Consider the following 25,893-nt stretch of genomic DNA (forward strand, 5'->3'; position numbering starts at 1 on the left):
ATATAACCCTCAAAATGGATCTTTACAAAGTGTTCGTCATGCAGCATAACCGATTATGTAAATATGGTATTTATTTGGATTTTTACATTTGATTCTGAGTTTGATAGAATGCTGCAGCTAACGGGGCTAAAGCTAACATTACACACTGTTGGAGAGATTTATAAAGAATGAAGTTGTGTTTATGAATTATACAGACTGCAAGTGTTTAATAATGAAAATAACAAAGGCTCTTGTCTCCATGCAAGAAACAATGGTAACTTTAACCACATTTAACAGTACATTAGCAACATGCTAACGAAACTTTAGAAATTTACAAATATCACTAAAAATATCATGTAATCATGGATCATGTCAGTTATTATTGCCCCATCTGCCATTTTTCGCTATTGTCCTTGCTTGCTTACCTGCATAAAGTCTGTTGATTCAGCTGTGCTGCTCCAGACATTAATACTGGCTTGTCTAATGCCTTGAACATGGGCTGGTATATGCAAATATTGGGGGCGTACATATTAATGATCCCGACTGTTGCGTAACAGTCAGTGTTATGTTGAGATTCGCCTGTTCTTCGGAGGTCTTTTAAACAAATGAGATTTACATAATAAGGAGGAAACAATGGAGTTTGAAACTCAATGTATGTCTTTTCCATGTACTGAACTCTTGTTATTCAACTATGCCAAGGTAAATTCAATTTTCAAATCTATGGCACCTTTAAACATTTTTATATTTTAATCTGGACTACAACATGCACTTATGATTAGGAATGTTCTGATTTTGTTATTGTTCAGTAAAACTTTGAGACATACGACTTCATCAGTTAACATGTTAATTCATTATTACCAAATTGACAATGAAAAATACTTATAAAGCATTAATTATTCTTAGTTAATGTTAATTTCTTAGTTACTGTTTAATAAACTGACAATGAAAAATACTTATAAAGCATTAATTATTTTTAGTTAATGTTAATTTCTTGGTTACTGTTTAATAACATTACTAAAATCAAAATAACTTATTTAATGGACCTGAGATAAAACCTAACAATGATCAGTTGTATTACTTAACTAACTAAACAAAAAATAATACTTTCTGTAACAAATGTAGCTATTGCTTAATCTTTGTTAATGCATTAAATAATGAGACCTTATTGTAAAGTGTTACCTGTTGTTCTTTATAGCTTAATTCTTTTGCAGTTTAATCTGTTTGAAAATTTTACTTTATATATTTTTGTGTATTGTATTATTTTATTTAAACATTCAGAGTTTTTTTTTTTTATTACAAAAAGAATTCTTAAACCTGTTATACTATGACAACACTTTTTTTGCAACTAATATCATGCATGTCCTTAATAATAACATGCCTACTCAAATGTTTGTATCCCACAGGATATGTCGCCAGTTTTAGGATTATTTGGTGTTTGAAAGCAACATTCAGAAGCACTGCTAGAGAAACTGTTTATGAGATTCAATTCTAGACTGTATTTAAATCTGTTTGACTCTTGCTGCACATTCATTCCTTTGAAGTATTTAAATATGACTATATTGAACATATAAACTGATCAATTGTATATTGATTGGTGGCTCCAGTGGAATTTATATTTAGTGTTTCTCTTTTCTCTGACATAAATGAGAAATGCTCTTAATGAGAAATTAAATGTCTTTTTTTATTAAATACTTTTCTTTAAATATCATTCCTGACATACTTCATCTACTCAGGTGTCGACACTGAGAAAAAAAGATGTCAATGCTGCTTGTTCACTGAATCGGATCAAATAAATCAACAATACAACATGTTTTCTGTACAGACACCAGATTATTAATCAGGTTAATTGCTGTAAATGTGTGATTTTTTTTTTTTTAATTTATTTTTTTATTTCCAATCACAGGAAGACTTTCTTAAACTAACAGCTTCATGTTGAGTGTTTTCTGTCTGCTGTGACAGTATCTGTTTGGACTGTCAGAATGATCTGGTTTGGTTTGATCAGTCAGTGTTTGTTCAGGAGAGTCAATGACAGTGAGGATCAAACACCATCAGAAACAATGACACCACAGGACCGCATGAATCTCGGCTTTCAGGGCATTTATTTCATGCTTAAACACTTCCTATTTTATTTTTTGTCAAAATGATTAATAAATACTAAATGCCAAATAAATGTTTAATGCTGCTGTCACTGTGCTTTGTCATGAATTAGTTTTCAAGATTTTTTATTTATTTTTAGGTGTATTTATTTAAAGATAAATGACCAGATTAATACTGCTTTCATTGCAGAAATAAACGTCATTATCTAATAGTTATATATTAAAAATGATATTGGCTCCTTTAAACGTGTTAATGTTGTAGTATCTTTTTTTAAAGGGTATTTACTGTAGTTGAATTGTAAATGATGAGTATCTTGCATAGCGTAGAATACACGAGGGACGTAAAGTCCAATATGAATCAATCTAGATTTAAATTCAAAGAGACAAGATAGTCCATTCATGACCTGTCGTTTTATTCTTATCCAAAACGAGGCGATCTGAACACTGTCGTGTAATGTCTGTTTCATTCATACTGGAAGCCAGAGGGCGCTCTCTCTCTCTCTCTCACCAAAGATTATAGAACCCAAGAGGCGAAACTCTGATGCTTTTTGGGTAACAGCAACGAGGTGGCGCTGTCACTACTCGATCCGTACCGGAAACACGATTTGTTCTGCGCATGTGCAAAATGCTTCTACTTCCTGTCTGAAGTATGGCGAAACAATTTACGGCAGATGACCAGAGCCGTTGCTACCATAGACATCATAGGTAGACGCCCTATAGACCCTTTTCACATGTCGTCACACAGCTTCCATTAGGACTCGATGCAGTGTATCCTCACTTCCGTCAGCATAGCGGAATACTAGCGCGACTCGATTAAGTGCACTCAATAGTTGTACATATGCCACAAATGTGGTTAAAGGATGACTGTAGTCGCCTAATTTCATGTAAATTCAAGGTGAGGTATTTGGCAGCCGCAGATCTCAAACAAACTTACCGATCGGTGCGATTTGCTGCTTAAAGTCGGAGGAGTTGAATACGTACTGAAGCCATACATGCACTTTGCTGCCCGTATCTTGCAAACTTTGCTGTCTTTATTGCAGATGAAGCTGTTTATATATATTTGTGAAATAAACGCATGTTTCCAACATTTACGTCCAGTAAAAAAACTAATTCAAACCTTAAAGCTGCAGTAGGTAACTTTTGTAAAAATGTATTTTTTACATATTTGTTAAACCTGTCATTATGTCCTGACAGTAGAATATAAGACACATAATCTGTGAAAAAATCAAGCTCCTCTGGCTCCTCCCAGTGGTCCTATTGCCATTTGCAGAAATACACCGCTCCCAGTAAGAAACAACCAATTAGAGCCAGGAGGAGTGTCTTAGCAGTGTCAATCAAGCGCGTGTGCGCGCTGATCTCACCCCTCTCATGCACAGCGCCAGCGCATACAGGCGTTCAAATTCAAGATTACCGGTGTGCCGCAGCTTTGCTTATGGCGAACAAACAATCCAAACTGCCAATTCCTCGAGTGGCACCTGCTCATAAAATAAAGACGGGTAAATGGAAAAAGACAGATGACGATGATAAAAAAGCCAAAAAGAAAGAATTAGATAGAGCCCGAAATAAAACGAGGGTAAATTTCGGAGCAGCTTTTCCGAGGTGGAGGGAGCTACGTGTCCTGAAAGGATTAAAAACCGATGCAGAGTTAGCCACATTTCTGCTTGACAAGCAAGTATCCCTGCTTGATTTGTTTCATTTTTAAGAACTACACAACTAAGATAATTTCAAAACAGTCCTGCCCTTTCCAGTATTGTTGGCGACTCATCCTCAGATCGGTACGAATATTATTGTGAAAGTCTATATTACTAAATTCACTATGTCGGTTCTGCCTCAGCGGTATTCATGGTGTGTTATTAGATGTTTGGTCTGAAGGATTATGATGTATGATTCATTGTACAAACATCAGGACAATTGAAAATTAGAGGCAAGTTGCATATAAAGTTCACGGCAGGCTCCTTTGTGATGGGGGAGGAGCTGTGGAGGGCTGTAGCGCAGCAGAGAGCAAGGGGGAGTGACCTGTGAGTTGTGCTTGTTCAAATTTTCAGGCTAAGTCAACGTTTTCTAAAAACTTCCTACAGCAGCTTTAATGTACTACTTATTTCAGTGCCTACAGGCCTATGTACAATGAAGATCAACATAAGCTTATTCTTTTTAAATATCAAAGTCTATTTTTATACTTTTATTTCGATAAATATGACAAACATAATAATACAAATTGTGTTTAATATAATACTATTTCTACATGAAGAATGTTGTAAAAACTGACTCATGTACATGGCATTTTTACCATAGTAAATCATCTTTTTTTTCATCATTCGTCTCTTTATTGCAGAACAAGATCGTCGCATACAAAATATACAGAGGATTTACAAAAGTACTCATTGTTATAGCAGCATTAAATGAACAAAATCAAATTATTTCTCCAGGGAATAACATTAAATGAACACATAGGCTACTTCCGTTTTGTATTTTCAATACACTTCTTACAAATTATACAATCTTAATATATTGCACCAGTTCAGTTTAAACTGGTATGATGTAAAATGATCTCAAATCTTCACACCATTAATTCTTCGGAGTATTATATGTGGACGTGTTAGCTACTTCCAGATGTCCATTACTCGTAAATAAATCTCACAAGAACAATATCCATTATCATAGCCTACCAATTTCTAAAAATAAAGATTTGTTTTTAAAGACACTATTCTTATTATTCCAAATAGGCTAACAGATTTGTGTGGACATACAATTGTTGTGATGAAACTCAATTCAATGACAACATTGCTAAAGTTTCTGCTCGTGGAAACACCAAGGCTACAGAAAGGAAATAATAAATATCATTACCAGAAGAAGCCGACTGTGTAAATCCTTGACATAAACAGTTCGCATTTAAAGTTATTAAAGCATTTTCCAGAGAAGTCGCTGGCGCGAAGGTAAGACGGAACAACTGATACACTGCTTTGTGGATAGGCGGAAGTTAACTGACGTCATTGTGAAAAGGGTCTAAGGGTGCTGAGATTTGCGGCCGCCATCTTAGACCGGTCGTACTCCTAAGCTGCGTCCCAATTCGCCTACTTATACTACGTCCTAAAAGCATTTGCTGTTTTTGTAAAGAAAAAGTACATACTTTTGAGTGTGTAGCAGAAGAGTATGAAAGCTTTGGGACATACTACCTCGTCATAACTGCATCTTTAACGGACGTTCTGTCGCTTATTTACGCAACCTGATCAGAAAAAAGTTCGAAAGCACCTGTTAGAATGCGCTCAATGCACAAAACTTACTTTTAGTGTTAGGTAAGGTTAAGTTATACTCCCTTCTCTAGCCTCACTTCACTCTCGTTCATCTCTCTTTCTTCTTCCTACCTTCCATCTCCTTCCCTCCCTCCCGTCTCCTTCCTTCCCTCCCGTCTCCTTCCTTCCCTCCCGTCCGTCTCCTTCCCTCCCTCCCGTCTCCTTCCCTCCCTCCCGTCTCCTTCCTTCCCTCCGTCCCTCCCGTCTCCTTCCTTCCCTCCCTCCCTCCCTCCCTCCCTCCCGTCTCCTTCCTTCCCTCCCTCCCGTCTCCTTCCTTCCCTCCCGTCTGTCTCCTTCCTTCCCTCCCGTCTGTCTCCTTCCTTCCCTCCCTCCTGTCTCCTTCCTTCCCTCCCTTCCTCCCTCCCTCCCTCCTCCTTCCCTCCCTCCCTCCTCCTTCCCTTCCTCCTTCCCTCCCTCCCTCCCTCCCATCTCCTTCCCTCCCTCCCTCCCATCTCCTTCCCTCCCATCTCCTTCCCTCCCTCCCCTTCCCTCCTTCCCTCCCGTCTCCTTCCCTCCCTCCCTCCCGTCTCCTTCCCTCCCTCCCTCCCTCCCGTCTCCTTCCCGTCTCCTTCCCTCCCTCCCGTCTCCTTCCCTCCCGTCTCCTTCCCTCCCTCCCTCCCTCCCGTCTCCTTCTCTCCCTTCCTCCCTCCCTTCTCCTTCCCATCTCCTTCCTTCCTCCCATCTCCTTCCTTCCTTCCTCCCTCTACTGGAATTGCTCAATGGGGAACATGGCATTAACACTTAGGCCTTCTTCATCAGCACGGTGAGACAAAAATGTTTCCATGTCCTCTTGCAACTGAAATATAAACAAAAAGTCATCCTTTGCTTCAGAGGATGCACCCTCTTGGACCTTCCTGAGGGCATTTTGTTGGTCATCGTGGTTCATCCTCAGAAAACCAGGCTCTGTCACCTCCCCACGAAACATGTCACTGTGATTTTTCACCCAGTACAATGCTGTATATAGGTCTCTGACGATTGTTGGTTGTTGCACCTGGATAAGACAATAATGGCACATAAACTAATTGAACTATTTTTCCAGCATGGAAAAAAAAAAAATCATTTACCATATCAGTGTCCTCTTTAACCACAGCTGTTCTGCTGGGCAACAGTTTCGTGGTGGATTTAGACACCCTATAGACAGGTTCAAGGGTTTCCTGAAGGTGCTGGAATGCCCCTTCTGTCCAGAATGCAAATCTCTGTCCATGTCTTTGGAAAAAATGAAAATGTATATGCACTCTATTTGTATAACACCTTTCTAGTATCACTTTGCTAACAGTGACTAAATTAGGGCTGGTCTGAATACCATTTTTTGAGCTTTGAAGCATTCGGTAGCAATCAACACAGAATATTCAAAGCTGTGGAGGGAGGAGGCTAAACATTCGCTAATAATCGAATATTCAGGTCCAGTCCTAGATTAAATACAGCAAATATATTGAAATTTTATCTGTAGAGTCTGTCATACCCTTCTAGGCAAAACCTCTCCATCAGCTGAAGGCACCACCACTGACGAATCATTGGCACCTCCTTCTAAAAACACACACAAATAAAAATAATCAACTGACACATACCAGTATTTTGATGGTATACTTGTGTAAAAATCCAGCTTACCTCAGTGAATGTTAATGGGCACGAGGTACAGGTACTGAGAGCATACTGTGAAATACAAAAACACAGTTAGACTTTGATTTGATCATCTAACATCTTTGACAAATTAAACATTCTTACCATCAGCATGTAGACAGCACAGGAAATCCCTGAACGCTGTTGAGGAAAAAACTGGAAAAAGGAGAAGTGCATCCACATTTAATTTAAAAACAACTGCTAGCTTGTTTAAACATGTATGCATACATACTTAAATGGTTAGTTCACCCAAAAATAAAAATTCTGTCATTAATACTCCCTCATGCCGTTCAACACCCATAAGACTTTCGTTTATCTTTAGAACACAGCATCCGTAAGAGGTTTGTTTTCTCGTGCATCAATCAGGTTTGGTTTACAGAATTAGTCCACTTTTAAATAAACTTTTCCTGATAATTTACTCACCCCCATGTCATCCAAGATGTTCATGTCTTTCTTTCTTTAGTGGAAAAGAAATTAAGGTTTTTGATGAAAACATTCCAGGATTATTCTCCATATAGTGGACTTCAATGGACTCCAGACGGTTGAAGGTCAAAATTACAGTTTCAGTGCAGTTTCAAAGGGCTTTAAACGATACCAGACGAGGAATAAAGGTCTTATCTAGCGAAACAATCTGTCATTTGTCACTATTCTATGGAAAAAAACTAAACTGGAGCCGCGTTTGTTCCGTAAGTAGAATAGGAAAGCGGAAGTACATTCAAGACGATATTTTGTATTTATAAAGCATATACAATTGTAAAGTGATCGTTTCTCTAGATAAGACCCTTATTCCTCATCTGGTATCAATTCAATTTTTTTAATTCAATTCAATCTTTATTACAGACTCAAGGTCCAAATTAAAAAAAAAAACAAAAAAAAAAAACAACAACATATACAACCCACAGCATCCACCACACAAATAATTATCGTTTAAAGTATAGTATCGTTTAAAGCCCTTTGAAGCTGCACTGAAACTGTAATTTTGACCTTCAACCGTCTGGAGGCCATTGAAGTCCACTATAAGGAGAATAATCCTGGAATGTTTTCCTCAAAAACCTTCATTTCTTTTTGACTGAAGAGAGAAAGACATGAACATCTTGGATGACATGGGGGTGAGTAAATTATCAGGAATAGTTTATTTAAAAGTGGACTAATCCTTTAAGTTCCTTTTTTTTTTGCTGATCATTCTGTTTATGTTCATTATCAAAGTGTAAGTTAAGTAGTTGTCAATGGAGGGACAAAAATCGCTCAGATTTCATCAAAAAGATCTTTTGTGTTCCGAAGATGAACAGAAGTCTTACCGGTTTGAAACGACATGACGGTGAGTAATTACTTACAGAATTTGGGTAAACTAATCCTTTAAATTAGCTTTCCAGAATTCCATCATTTAAAACATACCCCAAGGTCTCTTCCCGTTTTTTCCGTCCAGGATCCCGGGGCAATGAAGGCTGCAATGTGTCTGGCATTCCAAAGAAAACACAAAATACAACATGTGTAATTAAATGATCATTTCTGCAGCCTGATAACGAGGCCCTTAAATGAACTTTAAGCCTGAGAACGTGGCTCCTTTTTGAAATCATAACCAAATAACATGCCTGGAACAAGGCCAGTAAATTATATATCTTTAGTCTCAACCTAAATATGGTTCTGTAAGCCTCATCTCCAAAACCATCAGGGCGGAGAGAATCAAGAAAAAGTATTTCCCTCTTAGCCACCAACATAACCTGCAATGGGTACTTTGTTATTATAACACCAACCCTAGCTGTTGAATTTGAAAATATTACAGCTAGAAAGACTATAAAAAGAAACTCAACACAGAGCAGATAGTGGTCAGCTTCACCCTGCTGCCTGCTCCAAGCTGGAAATAGAACGACATCCTTGGACCTAACGTTTTCCTTACAGTATTTGGACAAAATAATATGCATGCATTCACTTCTGTGCCTGTTACGAATAGAGTTCTTTTTCAGTTGATGAGTATATGATAGCAAATGAGAAGTTACAGGCAAACAATGCACTGGGTCCACATCTTTGTCTTTCCAGGTGGGAACAACATAGAGGTCCACAATGTGAACATTTTTTCCCTTATGGAAAGAACATAAATTATTAAACATGCATGCATCAAAATAAATACTTTTAAAAGAAGATAAAATAGTATAAAGTACATGTCTTCGTGCAGCTTCTTCCACAATCTTGAGGCAAGCATTTCCAATCTGAAATTAATTGCAGAACGATTACATCCCTGCGAACACTGCCATGTGGAACATTATGCATTATCTGGGAATTTGTTTTTTTTTTGTGCAGTAAACTAAGACACTAAACATACGCACATTAGATTCCATGCACTGGTTTAAACCCAGGCTCCAGAAGTCTTCTCGTGTGAGGCAAATTTTGCCTTCCTTTACGATCAGTTCTTGTGATGGCCTATTTTTGTCCAACACATACTTCAACTAAAAATAAATAAAGTTTGGCATGAACAAGTAATGGTTATCATTTAAATATGCAAAGTGTCACTAAATAGACAGAATGCTTACCAGTTCATCTTGAATAGGGCCCAAGTCCTTCTCCCACTTTGCACCGGAACAAGCATATGGATGCTCTATCTGCCTTTTAAATGTTGCAGTGGTGTAACAGTGGTCCTGGAGAAACTTCCTCTCAGCTGGTCTATCTAATGATATTTACATACAAATATACCATATTTCTAAAATTTAACACTTATTTGTAAATTGTTTCAATCAAACTTTTTGATCTTACTTTTTGATCTGTAGTATGTCCTCAATCTTGACACATTGACCCTCTGGACACTTGACCCTTTAACAATGGTAGCCACCCCTTTGGAAGAAATGCTGGCCACATTATATGGTCCTTGGTGCCGACTTTTAAATGTGTCTGTTCGTCGTTTCTTGGGGTCCCCTGAGATCAGAACGTCATCTCCAGCCTGAACGGAACATACCTTCACAAATTTGCGTTTGCGATTTTGAAATGATTTCTGTTGCTGTTTCTGTGCTCTCTCTATGTTGCCAAGAACCTACAAAAAAAAAAAAAAAAAAAGAACAGTACCAAAAAATGAAAACTTATTGAAAACAAATACAGAATTCTCATCTCTTCTCTTGATGGGATTTTAAACCAACATATCAATGGAGTCTCAGTCAGGCTAAGGCAGAATAAGGAACAAAGTTTATTAATTACAATCACTGGGCCTCCATCATCAATTCTTTTCCTGGTGATGCTATCTACTGAAGCAAAGAATGCTAAAGTGATAAAGACACTCTCAGCATGCGCACACACAGTCCCAGAAACATTACATTTTCCACATCTCTAAATTATATATATCAGTGTAACAGTGACATAAGAGTTTAGAGTTACATATAAAGCAGAATCATAGCAATGAACATACATAGATCAGTCTATGCCTAGGTCTAATTCCAATAGTTATACACAACTTAATTTACCAATACAAACCGTTTCATTGAGAAGTTTCATCTTATTGACTCTGGTGTCAATGTCATCTTCTGGGTCAGCAACTTCAAAATCATCTCCCATGGGACAGGCATTCATGACCTCAGGCAGACGTGGATGTCGATGAAAGAGGAGGAAGTAGGGACTGTATCTAGTGGAGCACTAATCACATAGGAAGATTCCCATTAACTATTAAATTTCTATTATCAGGAAAACCTCCACCCTCAAGATTACATAAATACATTAATTCAGTTATGCCATTGACAACTATTACCTGTCCGTTGGTCTGGGGATGGTATGCACTGGAGACAGCATGTTTGATTTTCAGCATGCTGAAAATGCTGTTTAGCTGCAGGGAGATCATCAGTTAAATTTGCAAGAGTGGAGTAATTGTATATAACGATATATGTTGAAGCAAGAGTAGATGGGGAAAAAACATAATTAAAACTTTACAAAACTTAACCTTGTTAACAAACTCCTTCCCTTGGTCTGTAATGATTTTCCTAACCATGCCAAACAAGTACAACTTTGCGGTTATTATTGCAGACACCTCAATTGCTGTCTTAGATTGCATGGGTTCTGCAATCACCCACTTGGTGTACAGGTCTGTCATGGTAAGGACATACTTGTTGTTGCGTGCTGTTTCTGGCAGTGGTCCAATCAAATCCAAACCAAGCACCTCCCAAGCTTCTTTTACCTGCATGGCATAAAATTTACATCAGCCAAATGCTGGTAAAACTGTACACAACTTGAGACTAGCTGGTTTGTTGAACAAAATGTCTATAAAAACAGCCAGTTAACAAGTTGGTGATGACAATAAATATAACTTCTAAATCAAGGACGTATCTAACAATCAGAGGTGGTAAAAAAGAGACATTCTAAAGTATAGATGTATAACAAAAACTAGCAAAAGTAAAAGAAAAAGTAACACCTCTACAGTACATTACCCAGTCGTTCACATCCTGGATAATTGTAGACCAATAGTAGCCAGCAATAACCCTGTTTTAAGTGTCTCTGACACCACTGTGATTGCCAGTCCCAGGGTTATTGTGGCACTCTGTAAGAACAGACCTCTTCTCTTCCTCTGACAGGGCAACTAGCCGCATGTATTGCCTGCTGGGGCCGATGTAGAAGAGTCTGTCGTCTGTTTAAAGAGGAAAAAAGAAAATGCCCGAAAAAGTCATATGAATGAATGTCTTTCTTCAGTTGAACTAAAAAGAAGATAATTTTAAGAATGTTGGTGATCAAATAGTTGACAATAACCACTGACTTCCATTGTATTTGTTTTTTTCTACTATGGAAGTCGATGATTACTGTCAGCTGTTTGATTACCAACTATTCTTCATTGATTACCAACTATTCATCAAAATATATTGTTTTGTGTTCAACAGAAGAAAAAAAAACACATACAGGTTTGAAACAACATGAGGGGGAATAAATGATGACAGAATTTCCATTTTTGGGTGAACTATCCCTTTAATAAAGCTTGGTATTTTATACAAAATTTGTGAATTAAGCACATGACCCAGGTTGTTCCAGACAGGCAGTTCTATTTTTCATTATAAAATCTCTTGGTCATACCCCCGGCTTCACAGATAAGGCTTAAGATAGTCCCAGACTAAAATGCATATTTTAGCTGTTTTAACTGAAAGTAACTTGTACTGACTTATCCTGAAATATATGACTGCCATTGTTTTGTCTTAAAATGCACACCAGCAATTTTTTTAAGGCACGTTTATAAAAGCTACTAAAATGCCATAGTTGAGTTTTGGCCTTATCCTGGCTTATATCCAAGCCCTGTCTATGAAATTAGGCCATAGTTATTTGATAGTAAAATTTGTAGACGCCTGTTTCATCTTCCGACGCTCTGTGAGATTATCAGGAATTTCTCTTTTTAACAGATATTCTTGAATATGTACATAAAACACAAACGAATCCATAATGCTATCAAATGTCACTCTCCAGCACGTCTCTATAAATGGATAATATTCACACACAGAGTACAAATCATAACAATGACGTCGTTGTTGTAAAAACGTTAGCAGTGACAGGAAGTGGCAGTAAATTTGCGCATGCGCAGAACAAATCGTGTTTCCGGTACGGAATGAGTAGTGACTGGCCATTTCTCAATATGCGTACTTGTCTGTACTTGTGTTCTTGTGGACTTGTGAAACATCATCAGTCGCTGTCCAAGTACTGTTCCAATTCAAAGTTCGCATCTAGCCAAGTACAGTTCAAATCCCCGGATGTGTTCTTGATCCGCCCCTTTTATCGAGGATGCATCGAGAGGTGACTTGTGCAGACTTGAGACAGCCAGGTATCCCAGAATGCATCTCGCACTAACGAGCAAACATCATAGTAAAGGAGAAAACCCGCATAATTTAAACATATTACTGTTATTATGTCATGATAGCCTATGTAGTTTTAAGAGTTTTTCAGGTGAGAATGTGCTGGTTTAAAGCTCAAATTTGTGGTTTGTTGATAAAGATAGTGCCTTTCTGAAAATTTAATCTGACGTTGTCGGAGTTGTGAGATTCAGGCGATCACCGGACGCTCAGCGCTCATAGAAATAAGCTTAACTAATCAGTAAGTAATATCAAATTTAGAAGATAGTTCCTTTGAGCTAATCAATAATTAATGAGATTACCATCATTAATAACTATTAACTAAAGGACAGATTGTAAAGTACATTAGCGTGTGTCAGACATAATCAGTCATCATTTTTACTCTGAATATAGTCATAAAATGCATCATTAATTAGGAGTTGCCTACTCAAGAGTTGCCTAGTCACTATAGGAACTACTAGTGATCAGGACCATTAATTTAAAGTGAAAAACATCTTTTTCACTTTAAAATAATGGTCCAGATCACTATACTGTTCTTGAATGACTAGGTGCTTGAGTAAGTGATGCATTTTATGACCACGTTGAGAGTAAAAAAGGACAATCTTCAAGAACTACTAGGGGGGAAACTATCCTATACCTATCCTTTCACTTCCTCTAATCCCTCTCTATTGTAGCTTATGATACTCTAAGCACTGCCTAAAACTTGTATTGTGAGCACTTCTTGTGTCTATATTTGCCTCGTCATGATGACTCGTTTGTTGTATTCCTCACTTGTAAGTTGCTTTGGTTACAAGCGTCTGCCAAATAAATAAATGTAAGTGTAAAATGTAAGAGAATATGCGCCGTTGCAGTGTGCCAAAATCTCGGCCAGTTAAGTACCCAGGAGGCTGAATCCTATGGAAGCCTATGGAAGCCCATTTCCGCCACATAAGAAAAAAATAAAAAGTCGAAATTATGACTTTAAAAGTAATAATTATGAGATAAAAGGTCGAAATTATGACTTTAAAAGTCATAATTATGAGATAAAAAGTCGAAATTATGACATACCAAGTCAAAATTTTGACATACTATGTCGAAATTATGAGATTAAAAAGTCGAAATTATGACTTTAAAAGTAGAAATTATGACATAACTAAATCGAAATTATGACTTTAAAAATCGAAATTACGACATAACTAAATCGAAATTATGACTTAGCCTATTGACTAAACGCTTACGTGACGCGCACGACAGGATGAATTGCGAACACATTAAACAGTATTTTGATCGTGGTTATACTAATGATGAAATTCTTGCCGTGTTAGCGGAACGGCATGGAATAGCTCTGAGCAAACGCAGTCTTGAGAGGATTTTGAGCAAGAATAAGCTTTGGCGGAGAAAGAACAAAACAGAGGTGGCAGAGGTGGCAGCTTTCATTGAACAGCAACTTCAAACATCTGGCCAATGTCATGGCTATAGATGGATGCACCAGAAATGCTGGCTGAATGGCATTATAACTGACAGGGAAACGGTGCGAGTTCTGCTGCGGCTTTTAGATGGTGAAGGGGTTGATTTGAGGTCAAGAAATCGACTGAGGCGGCGTGTGTATCATAACCGTGGTCCTAACTTTGTCTGGCATATAGATGGCTATGATAAACTGAAGCCGTTTGGAATTGGAATAAGCGGATGTATAGATGGATTTTCCAGGAGCATGATGTGGCTTGAGGCATACAAGACCAACAGTGATCCAAGACTTATTGCTGGATACTTCATGGATGCCGTAATTAACGCTGGAGGTTGTCCTGCTAGAGTAAGGCTAGATTTAGGAACAGAAAATGTTCACGTGGCTGAGATGCAAAGATTTTTGACTTTTTCTGAGGATCGACCTGAAACAGATCGTGTTACTTTTGGCCCAAGCTCTGGAAACCAGCGCATCGAAAGATGGTGGCTCACTTTGCGAAGTGAATGTGTCCAATTTTGGATCGACCTCTTTGACAAGCTGAGAGAAGACGGGCACTTCGCAGACACTTTTTTGGACAAATCTTTGGTACAGTTCTGTTTCCTTAACAAAATTCAGGTGAGTTTATCTCGTTAATCTCAATTGCCTTGCTTGCCTATATATTATTTATTTTATATTGAAGAGATAGTTAGCAATGTGAAGTTCTGTAGATAGGCTTAATAATGCCTAAATTTTTCGTGACGTATTCAAAATGATCTGGCTAAGCTTTAACGTTACAAAAGTATTCTTAATATAAAAGGGAATACCATAGGCATATGTGGTTTAAACCAACAATTTCAAAACTCAATGTCATGAATTATGAAAACAAATACCATAGATGTTAACATGAGCAAAGCTTTAATTTAATCTGATTGAAGAAAAGCTCTGTAATTTTGTCTACACAGGTCTTCACAACTCACACAAAAAACATGATATTTTATTACATGTAATTAACTTTAGCACAGACCTGGTGTTAAGGGTCAAAATACGGAGCCCCGGACATGACATGCAGGAAAAAAATAGGCCTAGTAATTCGTTCCCTCGATTGGACCCACTTTATATTAAGTGGCCTTAACTACTATGTACTTACATTTAAATTAATCATTTGATACAATGCACTTATTGTGTACATACATGTTTCTACATTGTACTTATATTTTAAAAACACCTGCATGTAATTACATCTGTAATTAATTTCTGTAATTACATTTATAATTACACTGTTGACCCATCCCTTAACCCTTACCCCAACCCTTAAACCTACCCATACCACCAAAGCTTTCCCTAACCTTACCTGTATCCCACCTCAACAGCAGCAAAAGTGTTTTTCAATACAATATGAACACAATAAGTACATTGTACTTATTTTTTGATGTAAATACTTAGTAGTTAAGGCCACTTAATATAAAGTGGGACCCCTCGATTTACTAAATTAAATTAGTAAATCGTGTGCACGATATTCCCCTTGCATACCATGTGCGGGGCTCCAAAACTCACTATAGTTGTTTTGTTTATATTGTCTCTTCCAAGTGTCCACCACCAGATGTCAAAATAAAAAAAAAATTCTGTCATTTACTCACCCTTATGTTGTTCTAAACCTGTATGAGTTTCTTTATTCTGTTGAATAAAAGAAGATATTTTAAACAATGCTGGTAATCAGACAGTTGATTAAGGAAGTCAATAGCTACCGTCAACTATCTGGTTACCAACATTTATTTTATTTTTTAAATATCACCTTTTGTGTTCAACAGAAGCAATGAAACTTGTACAGGTGTGGAACCACATGAGGGTGAGTACATAATGACAGAATTTTTGGGTGAAGTATCCCTTTAATTAAAACATGGAATTGTAACTTGGCTCATCTAATATTCATTATTGTCCTCACTCATTTTGTGTATATTTAATGTTATAAATCATTTATAATGTATTATGCATACCAAATATGTAATATACCTTAAATTACTCTTCATTGCAGTTTCTGTGATTTGATTACCTGGTTCCATGATTCACGCTCTGTGTGGTTCTCCTGCTACACACAAACAGCTTTCTAATCATGTTTTAAAACATGTTTCCTTACAGGAAGAGCTTGATGACATTGTCTTCGCTTGGAACAACCACAGAATAAGGCCAGTCCACAACTCACGATCACCGCATGGCCGACCTTCCATCATGTATGCTGTGTCTCATCTATATGGAGCCACAGACCACCTGCATCCAGTGTGTCTGGAGAAGGTTCAAGTCTGTTTAGAAGAGTGTGTTTTCAAGGACTTTCCATGCGAAGAAGACATTTTTAACATATGTGTTGATCTTATGTCAGAGCATGATTTGAACCTTATGAACGATGTGTTTGCAGAAGTGGACTTGTACATAACTCTTAGGGAGCTAATTAACAGTGAGTTGGACTAAAAAAAATATGTGTTGCTGCAGACCTAACATTTGACATTTGTATTCTAAGGGTCAGTAGTGAAGACAAACAGGTTATGTTTTAAACAGGGAATGCTTTAATTGTCCCAAAATAACACATTCCAACATATCAGAAGAAAAAATAAAAAATAAATTGTACAATATGTGTTATAGTCATGACAGAACAGTGATGATGAGAATACTAGAAAACCAAAAGGAAAGTGTTATATAATAAAGTGCATCAAAATAAAATTTATCTACGAATATATATGACAGATTATTTTGTAAACTTGTTGTAAAGTTGTAACTGGGCCTTTTAAACCTTGTGCCTCAGAGAGAGTATTAACAGGAACTTTGGAAATATGAACATGTACAACATATCTTGAAAAAGAAATAAAAAAAATAAAGCCTGCTGTGACCTCAATTGTGTTGTTGAAGCTTAACCTTCCTAATAGTAAGTCTGTACTAGACTTTCTACTAGACTATATCCATGACCCATATGTTGCTCTCTAACACTTTGTTCATTTCATGGCGAAACTCTGGGTAGTTATCATAATTCACAGGCAGCTCCAGGTAACAGCCACATGTGTGTGCAATGGGTCGTCTCTGAAAGCCTTCCAACTGTGTGAAGCTAATGGTGATGTTCTTTCCCAGGAACAAATCTGACCCGGTGCAAAACCGAAGGAAGAGGGACAGGTGTTGTTTATCTGCTTCTCTGAGAAATGTACTTAGATACCTGCCAGTGTGTTTTTGTTGTACGTTCATCGTAGCAGGGTAGGCTATTGATTTCATGACCTTTCTTGATGTCGGTTGTAGTTCATCATAGGCAGCTGCGATGTCCAGGAACTCAGTTTTCATAGGTGCAAGCACATAATGCCACTGCTCTATCACAAATGCAGGTTCTTGAATTAGTTTCTGATGTGCCATCTCCTCCAAGAGCTGCTCGATATTATCAGCTGTTGGGACTCTTCTGCAGTTATGATGATCCATGACCTCAAACAGCTCTTCTTTGTCCACATCTTCGAAATCTGAACGGCATGATTCTAGGATCATTCTGTCTGATTCTGTAACATACTTGAGAAAGCAGTCCACAAGACTTGTTGAAACACATCCATGGGCTGCCTGTTCCAACATTACAGGTGCTATTTTTACAGGCAGGTACTTCTCTTTTTGCCAACCAAATGCAAGGATTCGTCCAATGCTTTCCCACTGTTGTTGACCAAAGTCATGTCGTAGATATGGGACCTTAAAGCTGTTTCCCAATGTGCATTGCTCATAAAAGTCATTCCAAAACTCTGAAAGCACATCCCTCAAAACTCCCCCTTCATCAACAGCATTTTCCAGCCGTCCATTCGGGAAGAATGACTTTCATTGATATGTCATCTGTCAAGACACTTTTGTCACAAAAATGTGCGATAAGCTGTCGAAGGGCCTGACCGCGATGAACAACAAGAATTTTCTTCACTCTTTCACTCTGAACAAAGGACTCCAGTGAGTTATCAATTGGAGAAGGTACAGAATATGGTTCCTCTAAAAGAGGTAAGGTGTCATCAAGCTCAGTGTCTTCCAGCCCAGAGATGAGTCCTGTGGAGATTGTTACAGTTCCACTATCCTCCAAATTGCCCACCTCTGGCGGCCTGGCTGCATCAATCTCAATCACACTTGATGCGTCAGTCATGATAGTTATGGAGTCTGACAATAAAATATCATCACTGCCTGTTGCAATTGAAGTGCCACTCCCTACATAAATTAGGTCTGGCTCTACATTCTCAGTCAACAGAGGAGATGGGCTGGTACGTCTGGGAGACCTTGAATCTTGCAGGTTTTCCCCTCCTTGTGCAATTGTTTCGCTGCTGAAGTTGAACTGTGTGTCTGAATGTGTGTCGCTAGCGATGACTTTCTTCTTGGTTGTCAAGTAAAAACGCAAGACTGGTAATTTGGTCAGCTCATAAAGTTCTCCAACTGTAATCTGTTCATCTATTGTTTGCTCCTGAAAGTCTGTTACATCGACCACAAAATCTGTGAAGCTTCCCATGGAAGATTTCTCATCAGGAAAAAACAACTCAGTAGCCTTTTCAAGTAGGTCCTTTTTTCTACAGTCCTTTGACACGCTAATTTTCCGTGTACCCCCACCTTTTTTTGTTCGGACCTGAGTAAACTTCCCTTCTCGAAAATGCATCCATCCCATCTCAATTTTTCGCATACTCTTTTGACCATTTTTTTTTTCACATACATTGTCAGTGTCACCTTTGTTTCTTGCTAGCCTGGTTCTCAGTCGATCAAAAAGTTTAGATTTTCTGCCACTGGGATCTTGTTCTTTTCGCCTGCAGTATCCACGAATAGCCAGTCGGTCACCATAGGAAGGCAGATATTCCTTCAGCTGGTCATCTGTCATAATCTGTATGACACTGCAATCAATCTGCAAAAAGATTATAAAATCTTTTAAAATACTTTAAATATAAGTTTAACATTCTCTGATGACAGTGACCCTGTGAGGTATAATTCAGAAATATTATTCATTTGACTAAACTGACATTATTGAGATCAGAACTGAGCTGGACATTACTGTTTTCTGCAGAAGATCTGCTTTATAACTTAATTTAACTTATTTTATAATTGATCTTACAGAGTTATTGAATGGAACTGATCTGACTTCAGCTGAACAATGACACCATTTATTATTTTTATAAGACCATTATTTTCTTACTGTAAAGCTGCTTTGAAACAATCCCCCGATTTCACAGACAAGGCTTAGCTAATCCCAGACTAAAATGCATGTTTTAGGGTTTTAACTAAAAGCAACTTGCGCTGTCTTGCATATCTTAAAATGTCAGTTCCATTGTTTTGTCTCAAGATGCACCAGCAAATGTTTTAATTGAACTAAGGCCTAATCCAGGCTTAGTCTTACTCCTGTCTGTGAAACCAAGCCTATATGTGTTGTATTAAGCACTATAGAAATAAAGGTGACTTGACTCTAATGTAAGGTATAACTGGAATAATGTACAGTCAAAAGGCTGTTATAACCCCAGGGGTTTATAGCATGTACTGAGTTATAGAGGCAGTTTTTTTTTTTTCAGTACTCAGTATATCATGAAAGAAACCAGACAGAGCAGACATTTTAACAGAATATATTGTTCCAAGTCTCTCTATGACATTTTTAGACATAATTTTTTTAGCACGTGTGATGCATATTTATCAGTTTCATGATTACCTTATCCTGTTGCATTTGCTGTATGATGTCATCAGTGATATTTCTCGACTTCAAAAAGTCACAAATGTCATCCATCCTAATCCTATAAGAACAGAACAATGATATATAGCATAAAATTGTCTCAATGCTGCTGGTTACGTCGATTAACATAAACTCCGGCGTTAGCTGCTATTGCCATCTAGTGGTGGGTGCGACACGACTTTGAACGAACGATAGGAATCACAACGAGAAATCTGTTTGTTCAATCTTTTTCAATAAACAAAACTTATTTCACGATTGTATATAGTGACTACTCCATTACTCATAAAAATACAGTTTAATGACAGAACCACGTTCATGCATTGAAATTGACCCATATATATATATATATATATATATATATATATATATATATATATATATATATTCACATCACACAGGATACATGAATTATAATCTTAATTTTCTGATTTTTTACTTATGTGCAATAGTTTATTCTGTTCATAGGCTGCACTGACTTACTTGGGGTTATGCAGTTCTTTGCTTAAATCCTTTCAAACGTGTGTTTGCTCCGAGAGCTATTCCGTGCCGTTCCGCTATAAGGCAAGAATGTAATCAAACTGATTAAAATGCTCCTTAGCTGTTCACAATTCTATGGAAGCATTCATCTTGTGTCTTGCCGTGTCGGGCGCGTCAGATCAATGAGCTTGGAAGTCAGCAAAATAATTTCGATTTAGTTATGTCATAATTTCTACTTTTAAAGTCATAATTTCGATTTTTTAATCTCATAATTTCGACATAGTATGTCGAAATTTCGACTTGGTATGACATAATTTCGACTTTTTATCTCAGAATTATGACTTTTAAAGTCATAATTTCGACTTTTTATCTCATAATTATGACTTTTAAAGTCATTTCGACTTTTTATCTCATAATTATGACTTTTAAAGTCATAATTTCGACTTACTAAGTCATAATTTCGACTTTTTATCTCATAATTATGACTTTTAAAGTCATAATTTCGACTTTTTATTTTTTTCTTATGTGGCGGAAATGGGCTTCCATAGAAGCCCGTTTCCGCCACCAAAAAAAAAAAAAAAAACCCCAAAAAAAAAAAAAAAAAAGCCACTAAAAAAAAAAATGAATTGCGACTTTTTATCTCAGAATTCTGACTTTTTAACTCGCAATTGCGAGTTATAAAGTCAGAATTCTGAGATATAAAGTCGCAATTGCGTGATAAAAAGTCAGAATTTTGAGATATAAAGTCGCAATTGCGAGTTATAAAGTCAGAATTCTGAGATATAAAGTCGCAATTGCGTGATATAAAGTCAGAATTGCGAGATATAAAGTCGCAATTGCGAGTTATAAAGTCAGAATTCTGAGATATAAAGTCGCAATTGCGTGATATAAAGTCAGAATTCTGAGATATAAAGTCGCAATTGCGTGATAAAAAGTCAGAATTCTGAGATAAAAAGTCGCAATTGCGTGATAAAAAGTCAGAATTCTGACATTTTTTCTCGAAATTAACTGATGGTCAGTATCTCTGTCTGTAACAGTGCATCCAACGATAGCCGTGCTGCCGTGAAGTCTGAAGCTGATGGTGTATAAAATGTGCCACTTCAGCTTTGTCTGATTTATTGCGCCTCCGCCACAGCTGATTCTTCTTCTTATTATGATTATTATTATATTGTTATTATTGTGTAAAATTCATTAGTGTATCCATTCTGTTAAAAACAACTTTTATTGCCCAAATACCTCGACTGTAATTTGCAGAATTGCATGATTCTACCCTTGAGTTGCAAAGTTAATGAAACATGATAGGTATTGGTTGTTTTAGTATTAAGCCCACTAGATGGCAGTAAAAGCTGATTTTTTCTCCTTGAAACGCTGTACTTGTGTACAAGGTTACCGTGGAAACATTCTATATTCCTGCATAATGCATATGTCCGGAGACTAATCTTTATGTGTCCTCCAGTAAAATCAATATTTCTTTATTGGTAAATCGGCGCTAAAAATAATCCTTTATGATGTCCTCTATTTTATGTATAATAATAACAAAGCAGCAATCCTGATGGTCTATTTAATGTATAATAATAACAAAGCAGTAATCCTGATGGTCAGTCGCAATGAAAGGAAACGCAAGCAAAGTAAGAACTGTGAGAAATAACGTTTCACAGTAGTGAGAAAAAGTCAGAATTCTGACTTTATATCACGCAATTGCGACTTTATATCTCAGAATTCTGACTTTATATCACGCAATTGCGACTTTATATCTCAGAATTCTGACTTTATAACTCGCAATTGCGACTTTATATCTCAGAATTCTGACTTTATAACTCGCAATTGCGACTTTATATCTCAGAATTCTGACTTTATAACTCGCAATTGCGACTTTATATCTCAGAATTCTGACTTTATAACTCGCAATTGCGACTTTATATCTCAGAATTCTGACTTTATATCACGCAATTGCGACTTTATATCTCAGAATTCTGACTTTATAACTCGCAATTGCGACTTTATATCTCAGAATTCTGACTTTATATCACGCAATTGCGACTTTATATCTCAGAATTCTGACTTTATAACTCGCAATTGCGACTTTATATCTCAGAATTCTGACTTTATATCACGCAATTGCGACTTTATATCTCAGAATTCTGACTTTTTATCACGCAATTGCGACTTTATATCTCAGAATTCTGACTTTATAACTCGCAATTGCGACTTTATATCTCGCAATTCTGACTTTATAACTCGCAATTGTGAGATCTAAACTCGCAATTGCGAGTTAAAAAGTCAGAATTCTGAGATAAAAAGTCGCAATTCATCTTTTTTTTTTTTTTTAGTGGCTTTTTTTTTTTTTTTTTTAGTGGCGGAAACAGGCTTCCATAGAATCCAGCTTCTTACGCTGCATTCACACGGGGCGTCAGCGTCAACGCTTGACGGAGGGCGTGTCTGAAGCTTGTGCTGACGCGACCGTTATAGTGATTACAGCCAATCACATTACTTTCCGGTGTTGCACGAACGCAGTTGGCTGCGACTGCTCTAGGGTATTTGCATAGGGCGATCTGATTGGATGATGCCTGCGTTGGCGCTTGAAAAGTTGAGAAATCTTCAACTTCTGCCGCTTGCAACGCGAGTGAAGCGACGCGACGGAACCCACAATTCAGTTCGGCAACGCATGACGTCACCCATTCAAAGTAAACGAGAAGCGTTAACGCCGGCGCCCCGTGTGAATGCAGCCTTAGTCGCAGCTTCTTATTGACGCTATCCGGTCCACCTTAAAAGACGCGACGCTTCCGCGTTTGTAGCTTCTTATTCACGCTCAACTTAGGGACAGTGCGGTTTTTCTCTTTTTCGCGCTTTTTTAAGGTATTGTGTTGCTTTTAGGGTCTATTTTCAGAATTAAAGGAAAATAAACTATTTTGAAATGCAAATAACACTGATATATGTGGTTTTTCTCTTTTCACGCTTTTTATTCTATATTATCTATTTTTAGAAAAAAATAATAAACTATTCTGAAATGTAAATAACACCGAAATATCAGTGAAAATTACTGTACAATTACAAAGGTAGGCTATATAAAAAACAATTACATCATTATTTTTGCACGTCATCATTTGAATGCATTAATGAATTAACTGAATAAAAAAAATAATTCAAGCAAATATTACAGATTTCAATGTCACAAGGTAACTAGAGACTATCAGCTCCAGCTCCAGCTTCAGATTGGATCCAGCCTGTTATGAAGACTTCAGATGAAGGACTCCAGAACATCAAACATGGATGATTAAACAAAATGATCATGTTATCATTGTTTTGCATGCACACTACTTTTGCTTAAAAGGAGTAATATCTTATAACTGTACGTTCTGATATCATCTCATAAAAGAAGACTATTTTGTTTTTGCTACAAGTGAATGTGAAATAAATTACCTTTGAGGGTGCGTTAAAAGTTCCACAGGGGCCTTATCCCCAATGTACTTGACTGTCACCATGCACATTTTCAGACATTTTTACTGTAGCATTCTAAAGTTATGGACCCATGAATTTGACAAATGTGACAATACAGTTACAGGAGAAATTGCACTATTAGCCCAATTGGAGGCGCTATATCTCAGCTGCCTTTGGGGGTGTGTTAAAAGTTGCACTGGGGCCTGATTCCAAGTGCACCTGACTGTCACCATGCAACATTATGCGCAATTTTACTGTAGCATTTTAAAGTAATGGACCCATGAATTTGACAAATGTGACAAAAGTTTCATGAGAAATTGCACCATTGGCCCAATTGGAGGCGCTATATCTCAGCTGTTTTTGAGGGTGCATTAAAAGTTGTACTGGGGCCTTATTCCTAATGTACTTGAGTGTCACCATGTACACTTTCAAACATTTTTACTGTAGCATTTTAAAGTTATGGACCCATGAATTTGACAAATGTGACAATACAGTCACAGGAGAAATTGCATTATTGGCCCAATTGGAGGCGCTATATCTCAGCTGCCTTTGAAGGTGCGTTAAAGGAACACTCCACTTTTTTTTAAAATAGGCTCATTTTCCAACTCCCCTAGAGTTAAAGAGTTGAGTTTTACAGTTTTCGAATCCATTCAGCCGGTCTCCGGTTCTGGCGGTACCACTTTTAGCATAGCTTAGCATAGTTCATTGAATCTGATTAGACCGTTAGCATCGCGCTTAAAAATGACCAAAGAGTTTAGATATTTTTCCTATTTAAAACTTGACTCTTCTGTAGTTAAATCGTGTACTAAGACCGACGGAAAATAAAAAGTTGTGATTTTCTAGGCTGATATGGCTAGGAACTATACTCTCATTCTGGCGTAATAATCAAGGAACTTTGCTGCCGTTCCATGGCTGCAGCAGTGCAATGATATTACACAGCGCCCGTGAGCCCCTGCTTGCACAGGGAACGTGCCTTGCAACCATGGAGACGTGTGTGAGAGACGCTGCGTAATATCATTGCGCCTGCTGCACCCATGATACGGCAGCAAAGTTCCTTGATTATTACGCCAGAATGAGAGTATAGTTCCTAGCCATATCAGCCTAGAAAATCGCAACTTTTCATTTTCCGTCGGTCTTAGTACACGATTTAACTACAGAAGAGTCAAGTTTTAAATAGGAAAAATATCGAAACTCTTTGGTGATTTTTAAGCGCGATGCTAACGGTCTAATCAGATCCAATGCACTATGCTAAGCTATGCTAAAAGTGGTACCGCCAGAACCGGAGATCGGCTGAATGGATTTGAAAACGGTAAAACTCAACTCTTTAACTCTAGGGGAGTTGGAAAATGAGCCTATTTTCAAAAAAAGTGGAGCGTTCCTTTAAAAGTTGCACTAGGGCCTTATTCCCAATGTACTCGACTGTCACCATGCACATTTTCAGACATTTTTACTGTAGCATTTTAAAGTTATGGACCCATGAATTTGACAAATGTGACAATACAGTCACAGTAGAAATTACATTATTGGCCTAATTGGAGGTGCTATATCTCAGCTGCCTTTGAGGGTGCGTTAAAAGTTTTACTGGGGCCTTATTCCCAATGTACTCGGTTGTCACCATGCACATTTTCAGACATTTTTACTGTAGCATTTTAAAGTTATGGACCCATGAATTTGACAAATGTGTCAATACAGTTACCAGAGAAATTGCACTATTGGCCCAATTGGAGGCGCTATATCTCAGCTGCCTTTGAGGGTGCGTTAAAAGTTGCACTAGAGCGTTATTCCCAATGTACTCGACTGTCACCATGCACATTTTCAAACATTTTTACTGTAGAATTTTAAAGTTATGGACAAAAAATTAATTCAAGCAAATATTACAGATTTCAATGTCACAAGGTAACTAGAGACTATCAGCTCCAGCTCCAGCTTCAGATTGGATCCAGCCTGTTATGAAGACTTCAGATGAAGGACTCCAGAACATCAAACATGGATGATTAAACAAAATGATCATGTTATCATTGTTTTGCATGCACACTACTTTTGCTTAAAAGGAGTAATATCTTATAACTGCACGTTCTGATAT

General features: G+C 37.4%; 3 protein-coding genes across 3 annotated transcripts; 1 reads left to right on the forward strand and 2 right to left on the reverse strand.

Annotated features, from left to right (window-relative positions):
* Positions 1-6,577: 6,577 nt before the first annotated feature.
* LOC125267802 lies at positions 6,578-10,768 on the reverse strand. The gene is made up of 10 exons (XM_048189770.1): positions 10,442-10,768; positions 9,734-10,007; positions 9,514-9,647; positions 9,310-9,429; positions 9,145-9,192; positions 8,983-9,063; positions 8,381-8,441; positions 7,091-7,141; positions 6,974-7,018; positions 6,578-6,892 (listed from the first exon to the last, which is right to left on the reverse strand). Exons 1-9 carry the CDS (start codon positions 10,535-10,537, stop codon positions 6,975-6,977), a joined length of 909 nt encoding a protein of 302 aa, XP_048045727.1. The 5' UTR covers positions 10,538-10,768; the 3' UTR covers positions 6,578-6,892; position 6,974.
* Positions 10,769-13,961: 3,193 nt separating this feature from the next.
* LOC125267783 lies at positions 13,962-16,666 on the forward strand. The gene is made up of 2 exons (XM_048189736.1): positions 13,962-14,839; positions 16,340-16,666. Exons 1-2 carry the CDS (start codon positions 14,018-14,020, stop codon positions 16,664-16,666), a joined length of 1,149 nt encoding a protein of 382 aa, XP_048045693.1. The 5' UTR covers positions 13,962-14,017.
* A 1,324-nt stretch (positions 16,667-17,990) lies between these two features.
* On the reverse strand, positions 17,991-20,184 carry LOC125264845. Its single transcript, XM_048184660.1, has 2 exons — positions 19,875-20,184; positions 17,991-19,082 (listed from the first exon to the last, which is right to left on the reverse strand). Exons 1-2 carry the CDS (start codon positions 20,022-20,024, stop codon positions 17,991-17,993), a joined length of 1,242 nt encoding a protein of 413 aa, XP_048040617.1. The 5' UTR covers positions 20,025-20,184.
* Positions 20,185-25,893: the final 5,709 nt, after the last annotated feature.

The sequence above is a fragment of the Megalobrama amblycephala genome, linkage group LG1 (assembly GCF_018812025.1).
Source record: "Megalobrama amblycephala isolate DHTTF-2021 linkage group LG1, ASM1881202v1, whole genome shotgun sequence".
Taxonomy (NCBI): domain Eukaryota; kingdom Metazoa; phylum Chordata; class Actinopteri; order Cypriniformes; family Xenocyprididae; genus Megalobrama; species Megalobrama amblycephala.

Excerpts from the sequence above, each read along its gene's own strand:
- LOC125267802 (XM_048189770.1), bottom strand. The coding sequence starts at position 10,537 with ATGAATGCCTGTCCCATGGGAGATGATTTTGAAGTTGCTGACCCAGAA. Across the intron at positions 9,193-9,309 it reads ACCAGTGCATGGAATCTAAT|ATTGGAAATGCTTGCCTCAA; the intron begins GTGCGTATGTTT and ends AATTAATTTCAG. Across the intron at positions 8,442-8,982 it reads ACCCAGTGCATTGTTTGCCT|ACACATTGCAGCCTTCATTG; the intron begins GTAACTTCTCAT and ends TTGGAATGCCAG.
- LOC125267783 (XM_048189736.1), top strand. The coding sequence starts at position 14,018 with ATGAATTGCGAACACATTAAACAGTATTTTGATCGTGGTTATACTAAT. Across the intron at positions 14,840-16,339 it reads GTTTCCTTAACAAAATTCAG|GAAGAGCTTGATGACATTGT; the intron begins GTGAGTTTATCT and ends GTTTCCTTACAG.
- LOC125264845 (XM_048184660.1), bottom strand. The coding sequence starts at position 20,024 with ATGTTAATCGACGTAACCAGCAGCATTGAGACAATTTTATGCTATATA. Across the intron at positions 19,083-19,874 it reads AGCAAATGCAACAGGATAAG|ATTGATTGCAGTGTCATACA; the intron begins GTAATCATGAAA and ends ATCTTTTTGCAG.